Source organism: Leucopleurus acutus (assembly GCF_964270905.1).
Source record: "Leucopleurus acutus genome assembly, chromosome: 2".
Classification (NCBI taxonomy): Eukaryota; Metazoa; Chordata; class Mammalia; order Artiodactyla; family Delphinidae; genus Leucopleurus; species Leucopleurus acutus.
The window spans coordinates 59259355-59286480 of NC_139143.1; the positions used below are offsets into that span (position 1 = coordinate 59259355).

At 36.8% G+C, this 27126-nt stretch overlaps 1 protein-coding gene across 2 annotated transcripts in view; it reads right to left on the reverse strand.

Annotated features, from left to right (window-relative positions):
• Window positions 1–27126, reverse strand: part of RASAL2 (RAS protein activator like 2) — a gene marked incomplete at both ends in the record, with an annotated part of 376959 nt that overhangs the window by 79868 nt on the left and 269965 nt on the right. For both annotated transcript variants that reach the window (XM_082834329.1, XM_082834328.1), the window contains one exon: window positions 5872–5978. In XM_082834329.1, the coding sequence (XP_082690455.1) occupies window positions 5872–5978 (107 nt within the window). The remainder of the gene's footprint in view (window positions 1–5871; window positions 5979–27126) is intronic.

A 27126-nucleotide genomic window follows, 5' to 3' on the forward strand; every position in this document is an offset into this window, starting at 1 on the left:
GGCACTGATGTCCACAGGGAATACATTGACTAAGTGGGTTCCTAATACTTTAACCATTCATTTAGACAAATAGTTCTCAACCCTGGTTGCATGTTAGAATCAGCTGGAAAGGTTTTAAAAAATACAGAAGACTGGGCTCTAGTCCAGAGATTCTGATTTAACTGGTCTGAGGTAGAGCCCAGGCAGCAGTATTTTTTGAAGTTCCTTAGATGATTTTTGTGTACAGCCAGAGTTGAAAACCACTGGTTTAGACAATGAACACTTTCTGGTCTTTATTAAGTGGGCATGAAGCTTTCTGTCTCTTTGTTTACCTTGGAAAAACAAAGATCTTATTGAGGAGTCTATTCAAAACAACGGCTAATACCAACTGAGCCCGATTATCTCAATACTTAAGGAAGGATGTAACGTTACTTTTTTTTTTTTTTCAGAATTTAACTTAGTCTACATTTATTCCTCTAAAGCTTTACTTTCTTCTAAAAACTATGCAAAGGTTCCATCTTTTGACAGTCTTTTGTACCTAGTATGTCTGATTGGGAATGCTCAGGAGTCACTGTGACAAGAACACAAGGAGGGTTACATAGGAATAGTCGGTTACTGCTTTAGTTCAACTTTGCATTCTGGTTGTCTTGGCATGTATTTTAGTGCCTGAATTCTTTCAGAGCCAAGCTCAAGGCTAATATAAATGAAGCAGCTGCGACTGCATTGTGTTACATTCACAGGGAAGGCCAACTCAGACCATTGTGTTATGGAAATGAAAACACTAAGCGAAGCACCTGGCCCAGTACACAGCAGCTTTCTTTCAGCCAAAGCTAAATTGATGGCAACGTCTAAGGAGAAGTGATACAAAAATCATAAATATCAATAGTCACTTTATAAATAGAATATTAAAGAAAGAAGCCTGTTGCAAAAACTCAGGCAATGTGAAACAAATATATACAATTACAAGATGTTAGCATATTCCCTTTCTGAATTAAATTTAAGTACCTGGATAACTTTTCATTAGTTTACTCATTCCTTTCCAGTCACTCTTGTAACATCATTTAAATGTAGTTTTAACAATATATAAAACATACAATGGATATTTTATTTTAAAATATAGTTTTATATATAGTTTTAACAATATATAAAACATACAATGGATATTTTATTTGTGTTTAAAACACAAATATGACAAAGGCAAAAAGTCTAGCAGGATGTTAAAGAAAAAAATGAAAAATAGTATCTTTAAAAAGAGGCAAAAAACTATTCAAATGACTAAAATTGTTCTTGAAGAATGTAATAGTCAAAATTCAAATCTGCAAAAACATTGCCAGCTTATACGTATATCTGACACCTAAATTGTTCAAAGAAATATCCACAGAGATAAATCATTAAATAAAGAATCCTACCTAGTTTCACTTCCCAACCTAAGTAGAAAGAGTATATACTACATACATAAAATACCATAGCCCTGGATTCCAAATATAAATTAAGATCTCTCTTTGTTGAAGAGAAAAAAAAAAGGTAACTATTTTGCGCGGGTGCCCTCCTTTACTCCAAATGATTTCTTAGTAGTTATTAAATGGTTTAGTAATCCACTTGACTAGAGACATCATCTGTAATACCAAGAGGGTAAGTGTGAAACATAGTCACTTGATTCAGGTTCTTAGATAACTCATTTATATTTTATCCACTCAACAACTACTTGTTGAGTGTTTCCTATATGCAAGGCTCTGTCGTTAGACATTGGGGTAGCTACAAAGATGACTCTACTCAATGCTCTGCGGTGACCTAAATGGGAAGGAAACCCAAAAAAGAGGGGATATATGTATACGTATAGCTGATTCATTTTGCTGTACAGTAGAAACTACCACAACATTGTAAAGCAACTATACTCCAATTTTAAAAAAAAGTTAAGTAGAAGAGATATTTATTGTCTAATGAGGCACACAGACCTACAAACAAATAACTGCAATTGGAATTAAGGTGAAGAGATATGGAATCAGAGTGGAGGAAGAACTGAATAACTACCCTGCAGATCTCTGCTTTTCTTATGCCTATGATTAGCTATAAGTACAAATACATTTAAACATTCCCAAAAGCTGAGACCTTAACTTAACCTATAGGTTCAGTGGCCATGACTTCCTTGTTTCATTTCTTACATTCTAATTTTTAAACTTATTGACTCTGCTGTCTATCTGCATAAAGATGGATTAGACTAAGTAAGGAATATACATGAATATACTACCTACTAGTTATCCATTTTAAGTTTAGAAAATATAAGTTTGGGGGAATAAGGAAGATATACAAAGATATATATCCTTTCTGCCTTATCTAGCAGCAGTCAGCAGGATACAAACAACTCTTATCCATTGGCTTCTGGGGATCTCTCAAAGGCTAACCACTACTCTAGAACTACAAGCAGTGTCAGCTGATAGCCAGGGGTGGGTGCTGGACTGGCCTTCTATTGAATGATAGCCCCTTACCTATCACCCTGAGTTCAGATAGTAATAGCAAGAAGTCACTTCGGTTAGAGTCAAGTAATTTACCAGTATGTCCCAGTATTTATATAACTTGGTTTAGCTTTTAAGCCAAGACAAATATTTCAATTAAACAAATCTTTAATGCTTTAGTGGCCAGCAAAATTTAGTTAAGCTTGACAAACAAACCCACTCACAGTCTTGCCCCAACCTACCTCTCCATCCTCTCTCTAGCCATTTTTGCCTACATGCTTTTCAATTCCTGCCTCGAAAAGCAGGAAATGCTTTCCCATATTCCCTTGAAGCGTGAGTCACCTTATGAAGTGCGTCTTTCCAAAATGCTATTCCTTCAAGATGGAATACTCTCCTTCCCCTCTCAACTATTTTCATTCAGCCTTTGAAACACAGCTGAAATACTGGCTCCTTGACAAAGCCTTAGCTTACACAGTGCATTGTTAAAAACCAGTGTCACCATGCTCATCTACCTCCTTACGAATCTGGTCATTTTTCTGTCTCTTGCTACTAGACTATAAGTTCTCTTGTATGGAAATTCTGTTGTGTTCATTTCTGTTTCCCCAGTACCAAGTAGAGTGCCAAGAAAGCATCAATAGTCTCATCAATATCAATTGGTGAATCACCAATACTTTGCCCAAAGTAAGCATTCATTAAGTGTGTCACTGTCAAGAATTTCCATCAAGACTTGTTAAAAATCTATTTCATCTGCCCTCAGGAAGCCTGAAAATAGATCTAGGAAGAATAAGGCCCCTTTGGAGAGTCCACAACTAGCTCCTTTTTGGGTCCTCCTGATGGGTAGTGAACCTGCTGTTCACCACAGCAAAGACACCTGAGTCTTTGAACTACAAGTACTTGTGCTTAAATCTCACCCCTGCCCCTTCATAAAGTTAACATGAAAATGATCTTTGAGGTACTATATAAGTAACTAAAAGTTAAGTATCTCAGTTAGGTTCCTTTTTGTACTGCTTTCCCATATTCAGAAAGTCTTTTGTGATATTTATTACAAAAATATTTTGTGTTGATCTGAAACTAGACATACTTCTTCTGGCAATACATTTAAGTGATGTAAGTCACATTAGCTATTGGTATCATATGGAGATTTAAAAAATACAATGTACTTCCACAGACATCCAAGTACTGCAGTGCCTCATTTAGCCAGCATATTTTGGTTTCTCTTAAAAGAATATAAATTATTTATCTAGCATTATCAAGGAGTGAGGAACTTCACAAACTAGATTTTTCGGAATAGCAATTTTTATAAAGCTTCACATATCTTTAAGATTTTAAATATTCTCAATGGATATATATCACACAATATTACACAGTTTCCAGTTTTAAAAAACAGCCTGGTACAAACAATATAATCTCACTTTTCCTTGATGATTCAGGACTATTATTATCAATGTCAATTACTACACTATACACCATCCATCCTGTAATACGATGGTACCCTTAAGGACTATCAATAAGTATAAGGCTATCTGCCTTTATCCTAAATGAATTCAGATTGTTTTTATGACTCCTTGTTTTTCATTTTCTCTGCCTCCTCCCTCTACTCACTGACATTTTTTTTTTTTTGCCATTAAAAAAAAATTGCAGTCAGTGTGTTTGCATGGTTATTTTTCCAAACAATTGTCTAGATGAAGGCTTATGAATGACTAAATTCTACTAGAGAGCTAAGTGCATGGGCTTTGTGACTGCAATTTGCTAGTCAGGGGACCCTTCTTTCCCTCAGTATTTCTAAATCCATGACGTGGCCGAGATTGTAAAAAGAATAACAAATGAGGGAATTGCCTGGCGGTCCAGTGCTTAGGACTCAGCGTTCTCACTGCCGGGACCTGGGTTTGATCCCTGAGTAAGTGGTCTGTGAGTAGTGCTAGTCTTCATGTATATGCACCATTGGTTTATTACTTTTACTCAAAAATAATTAGCCTTATTATTAAGGTAAACCTTTAATTAGCTGTCAATTTATTGTTTAAATATAAATGAAAATTGTTATTTCTAATTAATTCAAATTTTAAAAGGCCAGTCATGAACTTCAGATTCAATATAGGAAGTATTTCAAAGTTACCACATTGCAGAGGAATATTCTTCTTCAGCTACTGATGTTGAAAAAAAAAAATTAAGTATTCACCATTCTATTCTAGCATGACAGTAGTAAAAATTCAAATTCTAACTCAAACCTTTTCACCAAACTCTTTATATAGATAGTTAGTTTCACTATATTTGATTGGTTTCATCAGGAAAATAAGAAGGGGAAGGGAGAGAAAAGATGCTTTTTTCATTCATGAAAACAAATTTTAAATAGATAGTTATGTCTATTAGAATAAAGAAATTTAGTAAAAGGCATGAAATCAAGTATTTTAAAACTCCTGTCACGATTTGGTTAGAATATTAATCCAACACTTGCTTGTGGTCTTTAAAAATGAGAAGATTTGTAAAAATTTGAAAGGTGTCACAATAATAGATATTCACAAACTCTACAAGGCACCTAGATATAACAAGGGGAAATCTTGCTTCTCAGGATTAATGTAAAATAAAACATTCACTTTGGTTAATTTACAAGTGAATGCCAGCTTTATATCTCAAAATACCAGTTCTACTTAAAAGGTCATCCTAACTTTAAAAACTTGTATTGGAATAAAGAACACAACGTATTAACTTGGCTGAATTAAAAGAAAAAAAATCCTTTTTTCCCAATAGAAAAGGCTATTTCTACTTTATACTGATTTCTAGTGTACCTATAATAATGACTAACTTCACGGATGTAATTCTTTTCAAGTTTAAAAGTAATTAATTTTAATAAAATGATATGAATAGAAAGTAAGTATATTTCTTATTCAATAAACAAAGAAAATGGATGAATTAAAATCTAGGCTACTCCAAGTTATATCAAAGAGGTCCAAATTGCAACTGGTAGTCACCTGACCTGATCACTTACAGACTTTCCATCTCAGCGTTCCTTCATATTTAATATTGATTCTCAGTACTGCCTAGTCAGTTTAAGGAGTATTTTTAACTGGAATATTTCTTCCAGGGTATTTCTTAAGCACTTATATAGTCATCTAAAAGATGGCTTAAGCAAAGCATAGGCCAGGTTTCAGGATTAGAACTCACAACTGTCTAATTTTCTAATCTAATTTTCTGATTTTCTGCTCTGCAACTTTATGAGTCTCATCATTCTCTGCTTAGGCTCCATCACTAAAAACACTATACGCCATCCTTTAAAAAAAAAAAATTCCTACCAGCATCTTCATAAAATTGTGATAGGTTTTAGTTAGTAACTTGATAAAGAAATTCTTGAAGAACAAAATGTTTTGATTTCTTAGCAACTGTCTCTAACTCTAAAAAGAAAGGAGAAAAGTAAAGTAATCTTTTAGAGAAGAGAAACACTTACTGGTACTTTGAAGGGTGAGGTATTTGCAGTATCCATAGAGTTGGGTTTCTCTGATGTACTGGTCCCTGAGATACTCCGTCTGCGGGGGGACCTTTCTGCTGGCACCTCTGGAAAAGAAAAAAAGAACATCATAAAAAACCCAAATTTAGGATCTTTTGCTAACCTGTAAAATTATTGATTTTTTTCTCACAAAAAATCAGTCTGCTTTAAAGATACATTACATTCTATCTCTACATAATTTGTTTCTTTATCTCTAAAGAGATATTATTGAGACACTAGGGAGACTTGGTCACTGTTAAGAATCTGCTTTACTGTGACAGCTTATATCTTTATGCACATATAAAAAGTAATTTCCTCTGAGCTATGTTTAATATCTCTAAGTTCACTTAATATTTGCATCTCAGTATATGAATCTACTTCTCTATGTCAGCAATATAGGAGTTAATATAATCCAGTGAAATTTTTTCATATTCTTGTGAACAAATTTTGCCTAGTGAACATGATTTGATGGTGTCTGCACAAAGGTCAAAGTTCAGTTCTGTGCAGATAAGATGATTCACTAGCCTGCAGCCAAAGGTCCATGAGAAGACTAAAAGCTGCTGCTAGGATAAAATAACATATATGCCTATGCTGATATAAAAATAGATCAGCTTCTCCTTGTTCTGGCAATATGACCTCACTAAGATCTTACTCTGGAATCCTAAATCTGTTCAAACTGACCTAACAAGCTTCAGATTTTGCAGATGATGTGGTATTCTCCAATTTAATTACTATACACTATATTAAGGTTACATTAAAAATTTTTATAGAGTGATATACATATATATGCATATATATATGCACATAAACACGCACACACAGATGATAGATATATACATATTATACCTTTATCACAACTGCTTCCCATCTCCACTTCAACTGACAGACATAGGAATCCAGCTTCTCAGATAACATTAGATAATCTCAACATGGACAAGGGAAAAAAAAAACACATCCTAAAAAGAGTATTCTGTGTTATCTTCCAGATCTTAAAAAATAAGGAGTAAATCGTGACTCCGGAGACTGACATTTTGATTCCTGCTGTTCTCCCTTTAAAAGATAGATGCAGTTTAAACTTCCATTTCTGGCCTCCTGGCCCCTGGGATCCGTGCTACTTCCACTTAAGAGAAAGCGTTTTTTCTCGCTCCCTCCCTGTGTCTTGCTCTTCCCCCTCCCTCTCTACAGCTTGCAGAGAGAGCAAGCGAGAAAGCAACACACAGGACTGCAGCTATTCAATCAATTGTTCCGACTGCACATCCTCATTAGTTACTTTCAGGCTATTAGCAGACGCCCAACCACTGCCTCCCCTCAGTTACAGCAAATTTCACAGTATTACACTAATCTGCAGAAGAAAAAACATTTCCTGAAATTTATATTCATCTAGTGCCAAAAGGACACCATTTTACACAGACCCAGTAATACACACAAATCAATCTCTCCTATGAAAATCCAGCTGGGAGTGCTTACCCTATTACTATCTTTGCGTGCTGGACACTGATTTTCTTCCGTGACTAAACATTTCTTCACTGTGACATCCTGACCAGTAAGACATAAGCCAAATCGCAACATGCCTAATGACCGAGAGGTTGACAACACAGCATCTTAAATGCATGCAGTACAAGGAAGTTCCATGCTATTACTGTGTTTTAAAATTATGACCAATAACTGCCTCTCAACTTCTCTCTAACCATCTGTGGTTAAATGAGCCTTAATGTACAAAGCCATTTTCAGAATTAGGCACACATGAATTCTACTGCACATTTCTAAAAAATGGTACTATAATTAAAATTCATAGGAATGGCACAAAGCACTGAATTTAAACAAATCAGTTTGTCAGAGCACACTGAACAACAAGACCTTCAGACTCCAGGAAGATGACTTTAAAGGGTGATTATCTAAGTCAGGCAATTCTATATGGGGGGCAGGCAGGTGGGGATAGGGGCTGTTGAAGGTAGAAGGAGATCTCATCTTTCGTCTGATAATTACTGATCATTAGAAGATACATGAGATTGAATATTACAATATAATATATTTTAATCTCTGAATAATTGATGGAGAAACCATATTGGGAGAAAAATAAGTTCCATTAGCAAGGATAAAATGATCTAGTAAACAGTTTTCCTTAATTTGCAATGTTCTGGCTAAGGAAGGAAAAGAAACTTATCTCCTTACTGTCTTCCAAACATCTAATTTTAGTTTTCAGGCATATGAACTCATTACGTAAATATATTTCAGTGCTTTTAGCTATTTGAAATTATTTTGGCTATAATGAGCAACCACATTTCAAACCCTAACAATATGTTCTTTGTTATACTTATCTTTAGATTCTCTTTCTGTATCATGAAAAAAAAATCACAACTCTGATGTAGCTTAAAGAGTGTCACTGGGGGCTTTCCTGGTGGCGCAGTGGTTGAGAGTCCGCCTGCTGATGCAGGGGACACGGGTTCGTGCCCCGGTCCGGGAAGATCCCACATGCCGCGGAGCGGCTAGGCCCGTGAGCCATGGCCGCTGAGCCTGCGCGTCTGGAGCCTGTGCTCCACAACGGGAGAGGTCACAATAGTGAGAGGCCCGTGTACCGCAAAAAAAAGAAAAAAAAAAAAAAAAAAAAGAATGTCACTGGGTTCAAAAAGAAGAAATTAAATTATTTTTGAAGTTTGAACAACTGCCATTAAAGAGGGAAAAGCAAGGAAACAAAATAAGCTAAATCAACTAATGATAAGAGGAGGAAGTCTACACTTCTTGACTTTCCCAGCCCTCGCATCAGTGCAACTTATCTGCTGATGTCTTTGAATGTTAGGGTTGCTTAGTTTTCAGAAGATTCATAACTATTTGAAAGCTGACAGAAGAACATATACCCAAAGAACTAATGACCACTTAGAAACAGGGGAGCAGCATCAGGAAGAGCAGAATTAACAACTTGCTGGATTAGTCACAGGCTGGCCTGCATGTTAAACTCGTCCAGCTACCTTTGACTTTAAAGCTCCAAGCAAAAAGGAAAGCTGCTACTATGCTCTTAAAGCTACATTTCTGCTGATTTGGATGGAAAATCTATACCAGTCCCAGTAGACCAAAATTAGACAGCTTTCTATCCTACCCGGCCCATTCTACATACTACTGCATTATTTTCACTTGCTGTAAAAATTAATATTCTTTTCATAGTCACAGTATTAAATTACAGTCATTTTAAAATATGCTCTCTCTCTAAGACAAGAGGCATATGATATTGTTTCGGTAGATAAAGGTCTAAAACTAATTTGTTCACTTTCTCACCCTCTAAAAATAATATTTTTCATCTTCAGATTGAAAGGCAAAAAAAGTTATAAAAAGTCCAGTTAAGTTTTAAATTTATCTCTTCATTTCCTTTGCCATTGGGTATGAACTGAGATGAGGTGACAACTTATAATAATGAGAGATAACCTCCAATACAGCTCCACATAGGATGATGTATTGAACAAAGAGAACATCTGGGTGCTTTTCTTAGCAGCTCTACCAACTATCTGTGTGATTACGTGTAAGCCATTTCAACCTTTCCTGCTCTGGTCTGCATTAATAAACTGGGTTATTCAGACCAACCAGAGATGAAGACAAGATGAATCAGTTTATATGCTTTGACCCAAAATTAGCTTTTTGGAAGAATGGGGCTCTCTAAATCCAAAATACATTATTACAATGTCATTTCCTCAAAATACACATTTTCTTCTATGTCAGTGTGCTTTGTTTTAAAAGTGTGGCAAAGTAATTGACAACTAGATAATTATAAGGGCAAAGGCACTTTTGGTGGAGGATGTGCCTATCTGACAAACAGAACTCAATTCTGCCTTTCAGACCTAATAGTGTGTTCATGGCCTTTAGTTTATTTATAATGAAGTCAATGTAACAAATGGTGTTTCAGGGAGAGAAAAAGAAGAGGACAGAGAAAGGGAGATGAGTAGGAACAATAATTTCACTACAGTAACTATAGTGAATAGGTAGATAGATGCATTGAGAAGGTGAGTGAGAGCCAATACTTAAGGAAGTGAAGAGGTCAGGCTTGTAGATTTATCAGGGAGGGAGGCTGCAGACAGAGGGAGAACAATACAGAGCTTCTAGGGTAAAGTGCAGCTGGGAGGCCAGTGGGGCTGCTGTCGGTAAGTGGGGACAAATAATAGCAGAAGGCCTAAGAGGAATTTGGGCAGGCGTGCTCAGATCTTGTAGGCTTTGTAGGCCTACACATAAGGACTTGGCTTTTTACTCTGAAAGAAAAACCACCTGGTGAAATGCACTTCATCCAAAGGTACAAGTCACAAAGAAATACTATGGAGAGACACTTACTGGCACTTTCTTAATTTTTTTTTTTTTTTTTAGGATTTTGAATAATGAATGAGATTGAAATGATTCTAGAATATTATTATGCTTGGAAAGAGAGTAAGGAAAATGCTTATATTAACTGAGGGTTAGGTTCTAAAAGCCTCTACAAATAAATGAGAAAAATATCTATTATGTAATGTCATTATGATAAAATATCTATAAATATCAACTATATTTACTTTTTGTTCAGTCACATTTAACCAAATTTCATATACTGTCATGTCATACATGCATATACTTAACATAAACAACATAGCTAAAACTGCCATGAATTCTGATAATGTCTATTACTTAGAGTAAGTTACAATGGAGGAGGAGATGATTCAAAAATACGTTTTTTTAGGAGAAAAAGATGTACTTCAAAATTATTTAAGTACCTCTTTTGTGAATAATTTGTCTAAGGCAGAAATATTTTTCTATTTTTATGATAATTTGAGTTAATGTTAAATGCTTGTTATGTGCTAACCACTGGGTGTAGTATCTCTTACTTAGTTCTTGTGGTAGCCCCTGAGGTAGTAGCAATTTATTACTCTCTTAGATGAAGGTGGAGGCAAAATCTAAAGAAGAGAATAACCTTACCAATGCAAAAGTAATTTCAGAAAATTCAAAACAAATGATAAACAGACCGAAGAAAGATATTTATAAAGTTTCAATTTGGTAGACAATGATGTAAGGAACCAAAATATCCTCCTTACAGCAAAATTCTCTAGTTATGACAGACCAGAAAAACATTACATGTTCACAGATGCAGTCAGATGGCATATACAGTATGTCTAAATACTTCACATTAACAGCAATCCAAGCCAATTCCTAGTAATTTTGTGTATAGAATTATAAAACATCAATGAATGCGAATGCTGTCAATTATAATTATTCACAGGCCCCATTAATATTTTTGACATTATATTTAGGAAACAAGTTCTCTATTGTTATCAAAAGGAAATTCTTTAGTTCACTTCAAAAACCGTTTCAAAAATCAAAAACATTTCAACAAAGCATGATAAAAAATTAAATACACACCAGAATGTTTGGTCACCCATTCAAGTCACTGGAATTTCAATGTGTATAGTGTTGCTGTGAATGAATCCACTTCGCTATCATCTATTTTCCCTTATATTGCAAAAATGATGACAAAATAGGATGTGATAAGTCCATGGCTCAAGTTATTAATGAATGAGTTAATAAGCAAATAACTTATTTCTCCATGCTGTGAATTCTAAATTAGGAGAATGCTTCTTCCACAGGAGGCACAGAAGACACTTAAGGAACAGAATAGGAAGGAAGGAATAGTATTAGGAAATGGGTTTGTACCTCTTTATCAAGAGGGCCTTTAATAACAAATGGCAAACATGAAAGAAAAAAAAAGGCTTCATGACGTTTCATACTTTTTGTTGGAGGATCCCTTAAAGGCAATGAGAGCTTAAAGATGAAGGTAGAGAAGAATTTTATAAAGGAAAAGTGACAAGAGCAAAGAGGAGAAAATTACATCCTGCATTTATATAGTTGCTAACAACATAGCACCTGGGTGTTTTATAGACTTCACCACCTGATTTTCAGTAGGACATTTTCTGCTATATCTCACTTTTACTGCTGTAAAGCTGAGGCACTGACAGTCACTACCATTCAGCTCCTCTGGAGTACAAATCCCCAGAGCCACTTTAATTCATCCAATTTGTATCACTTAGACTGCAGTACTTCACTCAAACAAGCAGTCCTTTCAAGTTTGCATGCCCTAGACACATTTCAATACATACAAATTGGTGCTAAGTACAGAAATGTGGTGAATTCTCAGAAAGTAAAGGCAGCTAGTCTCCCCCACCTTTTCTTTACTTCAACAAATTTATTCCCTATTATTATTTTTTAAAAATTCTTCTTGTTAATATAGTAGGAGAACAGATTTCTCTCTGGTCAAGCAAGTATTCCATTTCTTCAACTTAGGGTTTCACATGATTATACTGGATGAGATGATAGAGAACACTTCACTGTCAACTGGAAAGACACAGTTTATGGATATTTATATGGTTATCTTAATTTTCAAATACAAAGCGTATCTATGGTTCTTAGTGATAACAACCAGGGATCTTAGTAGTAATAATAAAAGTATAACAAGGATAACTGCAACACCAAACTAACATTTTTATTCCTTATTACAGGCTAAGTGTTTTATATTAATTTTCTCTTCAATCCTCACAATTCTCTGGAATTGGAATTATCACCCCCATTTTACAGATGAGGAAGCAAGATGTTCTATTACTCTGCCCATGTTTGCAGGGCTGGTAAAGGGCAGAATCAGAATTAGAACCCATGCAATCTGAATCTAGAGGCTATACTTTTTTTTTTTTTTTTTTTTTTTGTGGTACGCGGGCCACTCACTGTTGTGGCCTCTCCCGTTGTGGAGCACAGGCTCCGGACGCAGGCTCAGCGGCCATGGCTCACGGGCCCAGCCGCTCCGCGGCATGTGGGATCTTCCCGGACCAGGGCACGAACCCGTGTCCCCTGCATCGGCAGGCGGACCCTCAACCACTGCGCCACCAGGGAAGCCCTAGAGGCTATACTTTTAATCACCACGCATGCTATCCTGTTCTCCTTGTGTTTTGTATAATGGATTGTAATGAAGAAAAATAAGGTAAACAATCATGGAGACTTCAATTTTCTTACTTCTTCCTAAAAATAACTCAAAGAACTTTAACAAGTGCACATGATTCTTCATATTTTAAAGAGAATTAAATCATACTCTTTGGAGGATAATTTACTGCAAACAAAACCCCATCAAAGAAAACTCTCAATCCTGGAATGCTAATGCTATTAAGAACATTATAATCAAGAAACAAAGAGGGGTGAGGCAATGTGGTAAAGAAGGAGAAAAGTTACTTGCTTAACGTAATGGTGAAAAAATTTGAACAAAATAGGAATTAAGCTATAAAGAATATCTACCACTGATTCCTTGAATTAAAAAGTGACAAAAAACCCTCCAAAAAATAACTCACCCTTAGGGGAATGGTTGAATAAGCAGAGCACAAAGGTTTTTAGGGCAGTGAAAATATTATGTATGATACTGTAAGGGTGGGTACATGTCATTACACATTTGTCCAAACCCACAAAATATACAACATTAAGAATGAGTCCTACTGTACTATGTACTTGGGGTGATTATGATGTGTTAGTGTAAGTTCATCGACTGTAACAAATGTATTACTCTGGTGGGGGTACTGATAATGGGGGGAGACTATGCATTTGTGGGGACAAGGGTACACAGGAAAATCTCTGTAACTTTCTCTTAATTTTGCTGTGAACCTAAAACTGCTCTAAAAGAACAGTCTTAAAAAAAAAAGAAAACCTGCCCTTCTATCCTCATAAAGCAATCTTCAGTACACCTAAGTGGAAAGATAACTACTTAGGCCAATTCTATGAGACAAAAATAGATAAAAAGCATTGGTCAGCATAAAGTTACTGTTTTGAACATTTCAATCTAGTTATTTATGAGATTTTCTTAATCTCATAGCTTCATTTTGGTGAATAATATTTTGTCTTCAACTCTGGAAGACAACAGATCTTCTAATTTACAGAGATGCTCTAAGACCTTTATCTAAACTTTTTCTATAACTGACTTTATTAGTATGTTTCAAATATAATTCTGGGTAAATCTGACTTATTCATACATAATTTCACTGTTCATCTCTAAAATCTTTTTTCAAAAGATCTGATCCTTGATCATGCCAGGGTCTTTTAAGACTAATTTGGGTTTTATTCCAAAACAGATATTAATAGAAAGCACTGAAAGTACTGAAACCATAGAAATATTTAAGCCTCTAATAAAGATGAGAACTTAATCATTTACTGAGGACCAAATATGCATGCGGCGCTGCACAAAAACCAAAAAATCTTTACAGTGGACCTCACTTACTAGTGAAAGTAGCAGAAACGGGAGGAGCCTGTAATGTTGATTGGTACCCCTTTAGCCACCAAACACTGTCAAGTCTCTCTTTGAACGTTGACTTCATTTTGTTCTCTTTATTTCCACTACCATATATCACTCTAGTCCAGGATTTTTTATTTTCTCATGTAGATTACGGCAGGACCCTCCTAACTAATCTCACTGACTCCTGACTCTCTCTGCTTAAAGCTATCCTGCTCACCATTACCAGATTAATCTCCCTCAAACAGTACTTTCTTAATGTAATTACCTTCCCAGAAATCTTAAAGATAGACAATCAGGCATTGAAAAAATATCACCTAGCCCCCACCTTACAGAGTCACTCTTTTCTGCCAACACTTTCCAACAAATTGCCTTAGTCAGATGATCTCTGATCTTAAATGGGCCATATTAATTCCTCTGTGTCTGTCTTTGCTAATGGTTTTCACCTATCTGCCAAATCTTAGGTAACCTTCAATACCAATTTCAATTCATCTGCTTCCCTAAAACCAGGCCTAATTATTCACATTTCTTTGATTTCCAAGTAATATATTTGTATAAGTTCACATTACTTGATTATATGTTCTCTAGTTTTGGATGCCAAACTACGTGAATTCAGGTCTTGCACTGCAAGATTTGAACAGTGGTGATCCTGTCTAAATTTTCAAATAAAATAAATTTTAATAAATAGAATTCTCTGAATTTTAAGTATTTCTCCCACAATGTTTCCATAAACCATTTGCACCCATTCTTGCTTGTCTCGCAGGGAATACTGAAACAGAATAAAAGATAATTGGTAACAAATAAATTTTAACTAAACAACTAAAAAATAGTTCAGCATAGTCTGGTCACCATTTTTTTTCCTTTAATAAACACATGTGATTGTATAGAATTGCCATTTTTTTTTGTATGTTAAAATGGAAAAATATCAGCAATTTCATATGGTTCAACTTAATTCATAATAAAATTATTAATAAATTTTCTAGTTATTTCTAATTCACATATGGCATTAAAGTGTATCACTAATCAAGTTTAAGAATCACTCATTTTATGTCTATTAAATTGAATCTTCCACTATAATTGAGATTTTGATAAAGAAGTTTCATGGGAGATTAAGTTTTTCCTTCTATGCATCATTCTATTTAAAGATTCACAAACTTTCAGGTTTTATTAAGAAGCACAATTAAACATAAATTAATCAGGTTTATGTCTTGATATTTTCTTATTAACTTCTATTTTCTTGAGATATCTGTTCACCTTGATTTCCTTTAGTTTTTTACTTGCATATCCCTATAAGGACAAATTTTGAAAGAATTTCCTTATTTTTTTTTTCCTTTTCTAAGGATATCCCCTCAACAAAGGATGTAATACTTAAAAACTCTAAGGTAACTATGACCACCTGTGGGGTTCAATATGAATTGCCATGCTTAGGTTTTAGCATGGTTCTTAGCATTTTTTTTTTTTAATTTAGATACCATTTATTCACTTGCAATGAAAAACTGAACTATCACTGAATGTAAATATTAATGCAAGTGTGATCCAGCATTTATTCTTTTTCAGAAGTCAAGCTATATGAGAAATCAAACCACAGTCGGTGGTAGATTTTAAATTATTGATTCAATTTCTTTAATGGTTATAGGTAGCAGCCCTACTTACATTTTTTTAATTCCTACTGTAGCCAATTTTAATAAGTTATATCGTTCTTTAAAATGTCCATTTTCTTCAATTTTCTATTTCTTCAATAGTCTATTGTTTAAGTCTCTGATTTTCTGTAATTTTGTCCTTTTTCCCATTTCTAACACTGTTTATTTGTGGTTTTTCTTCTGTCTTGGTCAAATCTTGACAGTTTTATCTTTTTTTTTTTTTTTTTTTTTTCCGGTATGCGGGCCTCTCACTGTGTGGCGTCTCCCATTGCGGAACAGAGGCTCTGGACGCGCGGGTTCAGCGGCCATGGCTCACGGACCCAGCCACTCCGCAGCATATGGGATCTTCCCGGACCGGGGCACAAACCCGTGTCCCCTGCATCGGCAGGCGGACTCTCAACCACTGTGCCACCAGGGAAGCCCAGTTTTATCTATTTTCATTGGACTTCTTTAAGAAACAACTCTTAGCTTTATTGATACTATTATGTTTAATTTCTGTCTTCTATTTCACTATCATCTGCTGTTATCTTCATTATTTCTTTCCCTAAACTTTCTTTGGTTCTATTCTTTCTTTTTCTGCCTTGTTGAGCTGAATGCTTAATTGGCTCATTTAATTTTATCCTTTTCAATATAAAAGATTAGGGCTGTAAGTTTCACTTAGTAACTATTTTAGCAATATTTTACAAGTTTTTATATGTACTATTTTCAGGATGTTTAGTTCTAAATATTTTATAATTTCCATTGTTATTTTTTTCTTTGACTAAAGAGTTATAATAAGTAACTTTAAAAGTTTCCAGAAAGAAAAATTTTAAGAGTAAATTTTTTGGTACTAATTTCTGACTTAGTTCATTAGATCAAGAGAATATGTTTGGGGGACTTCCCTGGTGGTCCAGTGGATAAGAATCCACCTTCCAATGCAAGGGACACGGGTTCGATCCCTGGTCAGGGAACTAAGATCCCACATGCCGTGGGGCAACTAAGTATGCCCACCTCAACTACTGAGCCTGTGCACTACAATCAGAGAGCCCACGTGCTCTGGAGCCCCTGCGCCACACCTAGAGAGAAGCCCGTGCACCGAAAAGAAGAGCCTGCGTGCCTCAACAAAAGACCCCGCATGCTACAACTAAGACCTGACACAGCCAAATAAAGGAAGGAAGGAAGAAAGAAAAAAAGAAAGAAAGAAAGATTAAAAAAAAAGAGAATACGTTTGTATGATATAAAGAATTTGATTTGTTGAGATTTGTTTATGCCCCAATCCACTGTCAGTTTTCATAAAGATTCCATGTGTACTTGAGAAGACTATATAAGTTGGATTCAGGATTCTATACATGTTCATTAACTCAAACTAATTTTGTTTTTTATATCTTCTATACCCTTACTAATTTTTATAAATAGGATTGTAGATTTATCAATTTTTCCTTATACTTCTGTCGATTTTTCCTTATAAATTTTAAGGCTCTGTTATTGAGTGCATGTAAGATTGTTATAATTTTCTAGTGATTTTTATATGTTATCATTACATAGGGACCTCCTTTATTTCTAGTAACACTTTCTGACATAAAGGTCCATTTGATTTCATTTTCAATGGCTATGGTATAGCTTCCTTTTAATTAGTATTTGCCTGATATATCTTCTCCCAAAACTTTTACTTTTTTTTTTGGAGGAAATAAATATTTTAAAATTTTATTTATTTTTTTATTGAAGTATAGTTGATTTACAATATCATGTAAGTTTCAGGTGTACAGCACAGTGATTCAGTTATACATACATATATATATTCTTTTTAAAAATTATTTTCCCTTCTAGGTTACTACATAATATTGAGTAGTCCTTGTTGGTTACCTATTTTATACACAGTAGTGTGTATATGTTAATCCCAGCCCCTAATTTATCCCTCTCCTACCACCAAAACTTTTACTTTTAACCCTCTTGGGTCCTTGTGTGTGTGTCTCTTTTTTTGGCCACACCACATGGCATAGGATCTTAGCTCCCCGACCAGGGATGGAACCTGTGCCCCCTGCAGGGGAAGTGCAAAGTCTTAACCACTGGATCATAGGGAAGTCCTGCTTATGTCTCTCTTATTCACAGCATTTTAAAAAATTGAGTCTAACATACTTTACCTTTTTAACATTTTTATATATTGTTTTCTGATATAGTTGGATTTTATTTTTACCATGTGTTTTCTGTTTACTTTATTTCTATGCTTTTTTTCTGATTTTGTCTTTTCTCAGATTGATCAAGTTTTAAAAATTCATTTTCTCCTCTACTGTTTTTGAAATTATGCACTGTATTTTTATTCTTTTAATAGTTGTCCTTAACATTTTTTAACACGTGTACCTAAAGCCTAAAGCTAATCCTGATTTCTATCCTTCTCTTGAATAATTCAGTGATCTTAAAATGCTTCAATTTCAATTACCCCCTTCCTATCTCTGACATATTATTGTTGTCCACTATTTCTGATTTACCTTATCAGAACTGTGGTTATGAATTCTCAGGGGATTTTTATCTTCCTCCCTCCCCCATCAGTCCAGTCTAAGCTAAGTAAGATTTATCAATTTTGTCAGTGAGCAGATTTTAAATTTCCACTTTCACTCTACAAGTAACCCCGTCCTGTGGGGAACAATGGGGTGGGGCTTTCGGTTCTAATTCCTCTCTTTGTTTGGTCCCTAAATCTATCTCCTATCTTGTGGCCATTAAACCTTAACTTTTTGGAATTCTGAGACAGGCAAATGTCCCCAGGGCAATTCACTACCTGGATTTTTAATTGTTTTCTTTTGTTCTCTTCCTGGGAATTTCCTCTCCCTCCTGAGAGGAGAGTTCAGCCATTTAGTTTTAAATGTTTCTTTCAAAAGACTCCAGGACACAGAGAACAGACTTGTGGTTGCCAAGGGGGAGAGGTTTGGGGGAGTGATGGAGTGGGAGGTTGGGGTTAGCAGATGTAAGCTATTATATACAGAATGGATAAACAACAAGGTCCTACTGTATAGCAAAGAGAACTATATTCAATATCCTGTGATAAACCATAATGGAAAAGAATATTAAAAAATGTATATATATGTCTAGCTGAATCACTTTGCTGTACAGCAGAAATTAACACAACATTGTAAATCAACTATACTTCAATTAAAAAAATAAAATAAAATTTTCACTAATATGACATTTCTAGTTGTTTCCGTATTATTTTTCAGGATATCTAGTCTGACATATTGCCAGAAATGAGAGTTTTAATTTTTGAATATGCTTTCCACCGATGTTAGGTGTAATTAAAAAAAATCAGATAATAGTTGCTAATGCTAAATTATTAACTATAGTTAGTAGAGTCACTTAGACACCTAAAAATATATTTAGATTTTATAAAAATCATGTTCCTCTTTTATAGAATTATCCTATTACTTGAATGACTTAATGAAATGAATTCATGTATATCAGTTTAGAAAATTTAAAGGAGTACAAAATATTTGTTAAGTATTTTCTTTTTTTCTAGAATTTGGAAAACCAATTTATAATGCGCTGAATAATAATTGCAAACACTACCAATGTACCCTAAATGGTACTTGTAGGTATGAGAATAGAGAATAGTAGTAAAAGGTAGATCTGCCAGAATAATTTAGATAACTGTGAAAATGGCTGAATCTCAAACTTGTGGGTATCTGAACAGCATTCATTCATTCAAAAAAGTACTTATTAAGTAGTATTAATTAAGCACCTATTTACTACTATTCTGGAAAATGCCAAATATTAAGATCCCTACCCTGCAGTAGCAGGGGAGTGCTGGATGGGTACACAAATAACAACATAAATGGATACACAAATAACTAACTACAATGCAAGTCTGGATAAGACAAATGCCATAAGATTAATACAATGGCTATTATCTCCCTCATCTTTCCTACTTTCTATGGCTAAATCTCTGCATGCATCTTTGATTCCTGTATGAGTTTCTCCCTTCTCCCCCTCAAAAGGTTAATTGTGTGCCCTTAATCCCACCCTCACCCTCAAAACCATAAAGGATTTTTGTTCTCTCAGTTATCCTCCTCTCTTGTAAGTTCAATATCTTGTTCTCTCCTCCACCTAAAAATATGCACGTCTCCCCAATTTTAAAAAAAGGTACCTTTGGGCTTCCCTGGTGGCGCAGTGGTTGAGAGTCCGCCTGCCGATGCAGGGGACGCGGGTTCGTGCCCCGGTACGGGAAGATCCCACGTGCCGCGGAGCGGCTGGGCCCGTGAGCCATGGCTGCTGGGCCTGCGCGTCCGGAGCCTGTGCTCCGCAGCGGGAGAGGCCACAACAGTGAGAGGCCCATGTACCACAAAAAAAAAAAAAAAAAAAAAGGTACCTTTTCCTTTCTATCAGTCACAGATTTCTCCAGACCAGAGACCTAACCCGTGGCTCTCACTATCTCACCATCTGCTGTCTCTCTCAATATTATAAAATCTGATTTCTTCTCCCTTAAATCTAATGAATGAAACAGCATTGATACCTTCACAGGTTATTAAAAGCCTCCCAATTGTCTAATTCAGTGTACAATAGTTTCTGACTTCTCTTGGGCTTTTGTAACCAATGACACTATTGACCACACTGTTGACCTTTTCTATCTTTCCATTAGGATTGTTCTGTATCTCTTCTTCCTCTCTACCCCACCCCACCCCTACCTTTGGTGTTCTTCAAGATTCAGTCCCTGCTCTCCACTTTTTCTTGACAGTCTCTCAACAGTAGATAACCTACAAATGCTTCAACAATCTTTCTTCTCTAGATGGCTCCCAGACGCTGCTCTCTACCTGTGACTTCATTTCCAATCATCAGAACTATATTTCTATCCAGATGTGTACTAGTCATCTCAAACTCAATATATCGAAATAGAAATTACCCTCTTCCCTTAAAATCTGGCTCCCTTTCCCAACTTCTCTATTCCTGTTAGTAGTACCATCAGCCTTCTAACTTCAAAAACAGTCTTTGATTCATTTTGTTCCCCATTCCTCTAATCGGTCACCAATTCTGCTGATAGATCCTTTATAATCTCTCCATATTTTCATTTCAGTTATTCATCTGAGCTGTGCAAATATTCATGTGCATCTGGAGTGTACTGGGTGCTGAAAAGACAGAGGATTGAGCGCCTGTTGTGGAGGCATTCACGATCTAGATTAATAATAAATAAACAACTAATTATAATATAGAGGGTTAAATCTTAAAATAGAGGCACTTATTTCATACCTGGACTACTGTAATAGCTTTCAAAGAGGTCTAACCACTTCTAGGCTCTTCCCCTAGTGTGACACTTTCAGATATGTCTTCCTAAAAGACTATTTTGACCATATCTTTTTTTTGCTCAAGAATCTTTAATTCTTCTCAACTGCTTTCAGGATAAAATTGTCACTAATTAGCCTGCCATGAAAGATCCTAAACAGTGAGCCACCAAATATCCCTCAAGTATTATCTCTTACCACTTCTTTACATGAACTTTCCATTCTTTTCAAATCAGTTTACTCTTCGGACATGAAAATAATTTAATATTCCTCATGACACTCCCTTCATACAGCAAACTCCACCATTTCCATAAAAATATATTCTATCATTTAAGATCCAGGTTAAATTCTATCTCTATAAGGCAACCTTCAGTGTTCCTAATCAAAAATGATGTCTCCCTTCTTTAAATCCTCAAAGAAATTTTTGCCTGGATAAATCATCTCACAATCAGGTCCTGCCTTATTTTATTTTCTCCATTGTTGTCTTGAATTATCATTAATTTTTTCTCACTTAATTGTACATAGTTCATGTTTTCTCCCCAACCAAACTCTATGCTTCTCACAAGCAGCTCTATCTTATACTTCTTTGTATCCAGCCATAGTACCTAGCACAGTATCTTGTTCATGAGCAAGATTTGAAATAGGGGTAGGGTCTTGGAAAGTTCAGTTTGGATGAAGGAACACTGCTGATAGAAGAAACAGCACATGCAAAGGTAGGAAAGGGCAGTGCTTGTCCAAGATAGAGAAAGTTAATGAATTTGGTGGAATGAAGGGTCCTCCCTACCTCTGACCTACCACTGCCGAAAGGAATACTGGAATGTCAGGTGGAAGGGCCAGAATAAGTTCTACAGTAAGGTGTTTTATCTGATAGGTGATGAGGGAGCCATGGAATTTTTAAATAGACTAATGAAGAGGGCACAGTTTCATGAAATTTCATCAAACCAGCAGTGCACTAAATTAATAGGAAGGCCTGAACATCACTTAAGTGGCTATTGTGCAAAGATGAAGTAGTAAAGCCTAACCAGCATTGAGTGCTTTTCTTTCATCTCCTCTCCTAGAAGGATATCTGCCATAAAATTCCTTAGGTAAAGAAAGCACAATTGCATAGGTTATCTGATTCAATGTCCCTTTCAGTTCCACTTATCCTAGATTCACCATAAAGTAGACTGTTTTCTCTTGGCATCTTCCTTGGGAAAAGCACGTTCTCATCAATGGTAACTACATTAGCAAATGACTCACTGCAAGTTATTCCAAGCTATATCAAAGAGAGTTTGCTCCTAGTTCCTCTGGAGTTTAGTAAATTCCTATTTATCCACAGATGGAGGTGTTTGCTACCTGTGCTCAGGACTGAGCTTCAATCCCTAAACTAAGACTTGCTGACATCCAGGGCTCAACCCTGCCACAGCAGAGCACGGGATACATAGCTTCTATTCACTCAGTAACTAACTTCTTGTTACAGCCCTTGAGCAGAATCATGACTCTGACTTACCTGTGTTTTATCTATTATATATTCTCAGGTTTCCTTCCACTAGGTGGATAATTTGTAGGAATTTGCACTTTTCTTCTAAGTATGTCCTAACATCCTTTGTCTTTATTATCCCCATCTGTGGATAAAGGGGAATGCGAGTGGGGGTGGGTGAGAGGGGGCACAAACTGTAGTACTTTTTATTTGCCCATCTCTATTTATTTGATCAAATCCTTTTTAGGCATAGTAGGGAAATAGCCAAAAAAAGAAATGAATTAATCTCGAGGATTGATAATTAAAATTCATAAAAAATATCATGCAAGAGCAAAGGAAAGATCTTTAGTGATGACTACCTTCCTTGCCCACGATGCAATAGGGTCTAAGTGGTTGCTTTTACTCAGGGATATTGATATTTCTGTATGTGTGTGGGGGAAGGGAATGTGAAGCAAGTAGACTTAGAGCAGCTTCAGAGAAATGAGGAGTTAAGAGGTACATGTATTTCTTAAAGTCACCAAATGCCCAAGATAAGCAAAGCTATGATAAACAAATTAAGAATAGGATTAATATCTAAATATATGTATCTGAGTCTTTATAGAATCAAAAAAAAAAAAGAAAACCTGATTAGGATGACTCTTTACATCTAAACTGCATAAAAAAAGAAATCATTTATGGAATGTTAAAATTGAAAACATAATTGAATTAATAAAACAGAAACTTATATGCTAAATATAATAAAAGAGAGTAAAATAAGACAGATATCTTTTGGAATGGCAGAAGACTTTTCATAGGTCATAGAGAATATTTATGAGTAATAAATTAGAACACCATAAATTCTGCCCATTTATAATAAAGGTATATTTAAGGAAATATAGGATAAATCAAATTTATAAAAATGATAAATTTGAAGGCAATTATTAATCTAACAAAAGTATTCACAAGTAAGATTTTTATAAGTATCAAGCTCTCCTATTAACTTAAGATACAATTGAATTTACAACCTAACTTTCCTAGGAATTTGTTTATTATATCAATAATTCCATAACCAATAATTGCTTTACTTAGAAATTTATTAGAAAGCACCTGTAAATGGAAAGTTAAAGTAATAGCTGGTCCATGTGTCCTATTTTATATACTCAGTCAAAATCTTATATATGAACATTCCAAATATTTTAAACCTTGCATAAAAGCTACTTCTCAATCCATATGTTGGCTTTTCTTGCACACAAAGCCTCCTCCCACTCTCACGCGGCAAGCCTCATCATCACTGTATTGAAAGGTATAGTAAAACAATAATACATTTGGGCTAGTAGAAGTTCTCTAAATACCACGAACAGCTGACCAGATGACATGGTAAGGCTTGCATGGAGCTGGCACTCTTTGTTAAAGCCAAGCAAACTGTCTCTTATTTCTCATAGCCAATGTTGATGGCACTATTTCTACAGACATAAAACTTGAAAAGCAAACAACTTAAACATATTCTGTTAATTCCTCTTCCCCCTTTTAAAAATACAGAAGTGGATTTTAGAAAATTCAGGGTCCTACTCCCCAAAGTAAGAGAAGTTCAGACAACAAAGGGTTAAAAGAACAAGCAGAGCCCTACCGTACCCAGAAACGACAGAAGGCTCTTCTCCTCTTCCGTGCTACTATCCAACCACTCGGCCACATCACCGGGGGAAAGGAGACTCATTCTCCAGCCAGAAAACTTTTCCATACAGAGCACAATTACTGAATGATGGAGTGGGAAAAGAAAGATACAGAGACTAAATTCTGGGGAGTCTAATACTAAAATTGCTGGCTAGGCTGTAATAATGAGAGAGAAAATGTGATCCTCCCTCTACTCTGAATTCTGTCTCTGTGACACCAATCTAATACGGGGGTGGGGGGAGGGGGAAGGAAATAGAGAGGGTTAAAAGAGGGTGATAGAAGAGAAGGAAAGAGAGATTTGTCCTTTAGTCTTTTGGTGTTAAGCTTTAGCCTGAAAGAAAAGCCAGGAAAAAACTGAATAATGATTTGTGTTCAATGTCAGGAGACAGCAAAGGAAAATAAAGAATAAAGATACTCAAAGAAAAAGAAACAGGTTCCTACACTGAAGCAGCTTAGATAACCAGACAGCACAATAGCTAATCAGTTAAGTAAATCATATCATCAAACAAAAACAAAGGCAAAAGAACAATTTCAGCATTTTGTTTTGTTCTGAGAAGAAAGGTTTTCAAATTTCCTTTCAGTCAGCCGGAAAGAACTGCAGCCCCCAACCCCTTCCTGCTTTAGCTGTTTCAACAGCATCCCAGCCCCCTTTATGAAGATTTCCTGTGAGCAAAGGCAGGTTGATAAATCTGTGAATAGGAAGCTCTCATCCCTCCTTTCTTCTGCTCCTCCTCCATCCCTCCCCCCACCTCGCATGGCGACTGCATTGATCGACAATAATGGAATCTGTAACTGACTGCCAACAGCAACATTAAGGATATTACAAGTCCACTTCATAAGAATTCGAGCCGGTGGTCGGAACTTGGGGGCAACTCTGGGGTTGTAGTCAATAGCTTTGTCTTTCTTAGCAAGAAAGGAAAGGGTCTGTGTGTGTTTGTGTGTGTGTGTGTGTGTGTGTGTGTGTGTGTGTATGTGTAAAGGAAAGAAGGCTGAAATCTGAAAGAAGTAAGAGAAGTGAGCTTGTTGGGCTGAAGATTCAAAGATCCATTAATGGAGCAAACAACTGTCCTTCAACTCCTGTCACACTTACAATGTCATTGTGAAGGAGTCAGATCCAGATGGATTTTTTAATGTGATTTACATTACGTATTTACATGGTTTGATTTAGGATTATTTCACAGGCTTACACCTTATTAATAGGCAGAGAAAAATCAAGCAGAAGAGGTATTTTGAGAGACCTAATATCCCGGTTCTCTGGAGATTGATTGGGTTTGTTACTATGAGGAAAAAAAAAACTCTCTTGAAAAGATAAGAGTTTTCCCCTGCGTTAGCAAAAAATTAGCTCTTTTCCCAATATTCTACTCTTTCTTTCTATTCTAGAAATCTGCCTTCAGAGTGAATTCTTACTGCTTAAGGGTTACTATCTCAATATATAGTGAATCCATACCCTCCTCTCCATGTTTACTTCATTATTCTTCTTCTGGACTCTTGTTCACTTTGTAAGTTCCCTGAGGACACAGCTTTGTAACCCTGGCGGCGAGAGCAGTGCCTGGGAGTGCACTTAGTATTTACTGAAGTTTTGGTTGGCTGCTCTAAAAGCTTCAACAGCTTCCACATTGGCAGGAGGTCTCAGGTTGGATATTTTACGATCTCTTTTTAAAATCAGTCATTTTGACAGTGACTTAAAAGTCGTTGTAGCAATAGTACCAATTGATTGAGAAAATAGAAAATGTTAAAAAAAAAAAAAGGGTATTAGACCTCGGGGAAGATGGCGGAAGAGTAAGACGCGGAGATCACCTTCCTCCCCACAGATACACCAGAAAGACATCTACACGTGGAACAACTCCTACAGAACACCTACTGAATGCCGGCAGAAGACCTCAGACCTCCCAAAAGGCAAGAAACTCCCCACGTACCTGGGAAGGGCAAAAGAAAAAAAAAAAGAAAAAACAGAGACAAAAGAATAGGGACGGCACCTGCACCAGTGAGAGGGAGCTGTGAAGGAGGAAAGGTTTCCACACACTAGGAAGCCCCTTCGCGGGCGGAGACTGCGGGAGGCGGAGGGGGGAGCTTCGAAGCCGCGGAGGAGAGCACAGCAACAGGGGTGCGGAGGGCAAAGCGGGGAGATTCCCGCACAGAGGATCGGTGCCGACCGGCACTCACCAACCCGAGAGGCTTGTCTGCTCACCCGCCAGGGCGGGCGGGGCTGCGAGCTGAGGCTTGGGCCTTCGGTCGGAGCCCAGGGAGAGGACTGGGGTTGGTGGATTGAACACAGCCTGAAGGGATTAGTGCACCACGGCTAGCCGGGAGGGAGTCCGGGGAAAAGTCTGCACCTGCCGAAGAGACTTTTTCTTCCCTCTTTGTTTCCTGGTGCGCGAGTGGAGGGGATTAAGAGCGCTGCTTAAAGGAACTCCAGAGACGGGCGCGAGCCGCGGCTAAAAGCACGGACCCCAGGGACGGGCGCGAGCCGCGGCTAAAAGCACGGACCCCAGGGACGGGCGCTAGCCGTGGCTAAAAGCGCGGACCCCAGAGATGGGCGCGAGACGTGGCTAAAATCACGGACCCCAGAGACGGGTGGGAGACGCTAAGGCTGCTGCCGCCGCCACCAAGGGGCCTGTGTGCGAGCACAGGTCACTATACACACCCCTATTCCGGGGAGCCTGTGCAGCTTGCCACTGCCAGGTTCAGGGTATCCAGGGACAACTACCCCTGGAGAACGCACGGCAGGCCTCAGGCTGGTGCAATGTCACAATGGCCTCTGCCGCCGCAGGCCCGCCCCGCACGCCGTGCCCCTCCCCGCCCAGGCCTGAGTGCGCCAGATCCCCCGAATCAGCGGCTCCTTTAACCCCGTCCTGTCTGAGTAAAAAACAGATGCCCTCCAGCGACCTACATGCAGAGGCAGAGCCAAATCCAAAGCTGAGCCCCTGGGAGCTGTGAGAACAAAGAAGAGAAAGGGAAATCTCT